This window comes from Austrofundulus limnaeus, unplaced genomic scaffold, assembly GCF_001266775.1.
Source record: "Austrofundulus limnaeus strain Quisiro unplaced genomic scaffold, Austrofundulus_limnaeus-1.0 Scaffold192, whole genome shotgun sequence".
In the NCBI taxonomy this organism is placed as follows: Eukaryota; Metazoa; Chordata; class Actinopteri; order Cyprinodontiformes; family Rivulidae; genus Austrofundulus; species Austrofundulus limnaeus.
In genome coordinates this window covers 1,049,293-1,053,082 of record NW_013952594.1, presented here as the reverse complement: position 1 = coordinate 1,053,082, position 3,790 = coordinate 1,049,293, and the positions used below count along the sequence as shown (strand labels likewise).

The 3,790-nt window shown below is 40.2% G+C and overlaps 1 protein-coding gene across 1 annotated transcript in view; it reads right to left on the bottom strand.

Annotated features, from left to right (window-relative positions):
• Positions 1-3,790, bottom strand: part of fstl4 (follistatin-like 4) — a 265,314-nt gene that overhangs the window by 22,446 nt on the left and 239,078 nt on the right. The window contains exon 14 of the mRNA XM_014018422.1: positions 2,419-2,526. Coding sequence (XP_013873876.1) covers positions 2,419-2,526 — 108 coding nt within the window. The remainder of the gene's footprint in view (positions 1-2,418; positions 2,527-3,790) is intronic.

Genomic DNA, 3,790 nt, shown 5'->3' with positions numbered 1-3,790 from the left:
GGTGAATGCCACAAATTCTCCTAAATCACTCGTACGCACAATTTAAGAACAAATCTGTGCGTACGAACGGTTCTTGCATGAGGCCCATTGCCTTATTGCACAAAGGTTTAGTTGTTAGTCTTGTATTTGACTCTAGAATATTTTTGGTACACGATAGTTTCGTGACCAACTCAGACTGCTAGCTGTCCTGGTCCTCTAGAGTCCTTTGGTCATGGAGAGATTGAGAATCATCTCAAATGCTTTACTTATTTGTGAATAACTTTGTATTTTTTGTTTTGTTTTATTTTATTGTAGGATTGATACCATTTCCAGACACTTGGGTAGCATTAGTTGCTTTTTTGGTGTAATAAAACACCCGTATGCACCAAACTAGAAAGTGGTAAATGATTGTTGCTCATTTTCAATTAATGAAGAGTTATTATCCTCTATACTTCTATCCAAATAGTGGTGTAATGCTTTAGAAATTTTTTGTCTCAAAAATACAGTATTTAATGTTCTTTTTTGTCCTAAACATGGGGAAATGGCAAGACACACATGTCCTCCTATTAGGCAAGCAGATGTGGACTGAAAGTCTAAAAGGCCATATTTCTCTGAATGGCAGATTTCCTCCATTTGTCTTCTCTAATGAATTGACAATCACACTCCCTTTGATATTTACACAGAGTTATTGAACTATTCTCAATCTCTGCTGCTTCAAGGCTCACACACCGAGATGAACACACACCATGAATGCTCAATCAGACAGTGACACTCATACACATGTATGATCTGCTGAAGGAATGCCATGCCTCAGGTAGTGACAGGCTGCCCCTGAACAGGTCAATTACTGTACTTTCAGTCAAAAATGATAATGACGTTATCGGCCCATTTATTTGTGGTGTGAGCCATGTGGCCTTCAATCCATTATGCGGCTTCTGTGCAATTGCATTTTTGATCGATTCATGCCCCTCACTAATTATTCATTACTTCTGCACAAACACAGGAAAAAAGGGAAAATTTATAAAATGAAAAATGTTGAACTGTTTCCTTCAAAACTCTACATGGTTTATAGGAGAGAGAAAACATTTAATTTGTGCTTAAAACATTTTTTTTGCTTCAATTAAGATTGCAACTAGCCATTGTATTAAACATCTAATATCTTCCACACAGGAGGACATACACTATGACAGCTACAAAGTATGAAATTCTGCACAGAAGCAAGTGCATAACAGAAAACTAGGTAAATGCAAGCACACACATTTGCTGCCTGTTTGGCCACACAAAATCTACCTTGTTGGAAAATTGTTAAAACCCACATACAGATGGTGTTTTTCCTGCATTTTTGCAAATCTGTAGTGGCACCTTTTGAATCCAACCATTTTGCAGTCAAAGCATACATTTTAAAATTCAATAATAGACTACACTTATTCAAACTAATCTAATATATAATCTTATAAGTGTAGCATAGCAAAAACAACAATGATCTTAATCCGTAAAAGTTACTACCACTCTAAATCAAAACCACTACTGTAAAAAAACAGACAATTAAGAGATTTTGAGATTATAAAATTTTGTTCAAAACAACTATTCAAACAAACAAACAAAAAATACTAATCTGATTTTGTATCATCTCTATGCAGTTACTGTAATAAACAGACACAAAACATCTCCAAACCACAAAGACTGAACACATCTCCTCACAGTCGCAAAGAAAACCCTCCCACCAGTGGGGCTGAGCAGAACAATACATATGCTTGTGTCTGTTTCAGAGATTACAATGAGCTCCCTTGGTGGCTTTACGCACAGCAGCATCCTGCACTGCTACACAGACAAACAGAACACCAGAGTATTGGCTCTTTATAAACAGCATCACTCCTCTCCCATAAGTGCCAGTCCTGGTCCCTTCCCTCTCCTCGACCCTTTCTGCAGCCTTACTCTCCTGCATCTTGCCCAGTCCCCTGAGGTGGATTAAATACAACCACACCTGTGATCATTTCTCATTTGCGAAGTCTCCAACATCAGTGGTCCAAAGGGACGCCAGGCACAAGCTGAAAACAGTGCAGCTGTGAATTCTGTTTGTCTGGCTTGTGCTTTAAAACATGCATATTAAGACATTAGAGCACATCATACTTATATCACATGAACAGAGATGTAGGTGCACAACTGAGCTCAATTGTTCTCACTTAAATTGTCTGCAGCTTATATAGATTATTTACTCTCGGGAATTAAATTGCTCATCACTATTCATACACTGCAAAGTAGGTTTAAAAACTACTTTTAGATCTTCTCAAACTCTGCTCAATTTTAAAACGAGACTGCGTTACACAGTCACAATTAAAAATTCTAAAATGAGAGCCAGGTGCCAGATAATTACACTGAGCAATTGACAAAGCATTTACTGTAGTTCAGTATCCAATTACATTCAAAATGACCACCTACCTGAAGTGTTGGGTGTGTTTTGTCCACATCGCCCCAAGTTAGGATCCACACCTGGTCATGAGATTTATCGTAGAGCAGCTTGACTGGAAAAGGATCTGTTGCAACTGCCTGCAGGACAACAGGAGAGTGTTGAGTTTATTTAAACAAAAATTGAGCTTTCCTCTTAAAAGCTCCATCTTGTCTGAAATAAACCTAAAAGAACAAATCTACTGGGATATACTCTATAGTTTGGGTATTTTTTCTGTTGCTTTTTGGTTAGATACAGTATGTTGCCTTAAATTTTTTCAATTGGTCATTTTGTCACTTCTTTTCAAACATTGGCTCACTTATCAAGTTCTTGCAAACTGTAAGTCCACTTTGTTTTATCTTAGTTGTTAGTGTTTGTTTGCATTTAATATTGCAGGAATCCAAGTTATACTAACCATCATTAAATCAGGACATATTATGCATGAACTAAAGAGAATGGATCTGTTTCCTTCAAAAATAAGAAAAAAATAATAAAAAATACAATCTGCTGAAGGGCTGAAAGTCAACAGTCACTCTTGCATCATGAAAACACTGGAATACAATGCAAAAAAGCATTCAGAAATGGACGTGCATAGCCTTCATTTTTGCACTGTTACTGTTGGAGAGGTTTTAATGATGGTATCTGACACACATGAGGTGCAAGAACAGAAAGAATTGGCAATAATCTACAGACATGCAAGAGGAAGCTAGGAAGAGTGTGCGTGCGTGTGAGAAATAGGAGAGGTGGGGAATAAACTCAACCTCAGATCTGCTGCAATGTCAACAACCAGGAATAACACAATCCATTACCCTGCTTCTGGCTGAACGGATGGGGAGCTGCTGACACTCTCACCAGTGGAGCGAGACCACAAGCTCTGCTGTCAGTAATGGGAGGTGCAGCCCTCTGCTCTGCACCGGTCAGCCAAGTGTCAACTCAGCATGTGCGCATGTATGGTTTGAGGAGAAGGTGGAGGGTGTGTGTGAGTTTTCTGCATGATTGAAGCCGAGGCAAAGCTGAGGCCTGAACCTCAATGCTGCAGCCTGGCAGCTAATGGACCTCCAAAATTCCAACGTAATGACAAAAAAAAAAAAAAAAAAAAAAAAAAAAAACATTTGTACACCCGAACCCAGGAGGTAGACCTAATCATTCTGAGGTGGAAAGGAGCAGATAGCCAAGGCCCAGCCCAGGCTGCACCAGGACACCCGGCCAAACCCCCGCCACAGAGAACCCACGCCCATGACCACCCCACCACACCGCCAATGGCCAAGTGCACCCGCCACCCCCAGCCGACTACCTCCCGGAACCCGGCAGCCACCCCGGCCAGGGGGCCACCCACAGGAACCAAGAGCCACACCTCAGGAGACC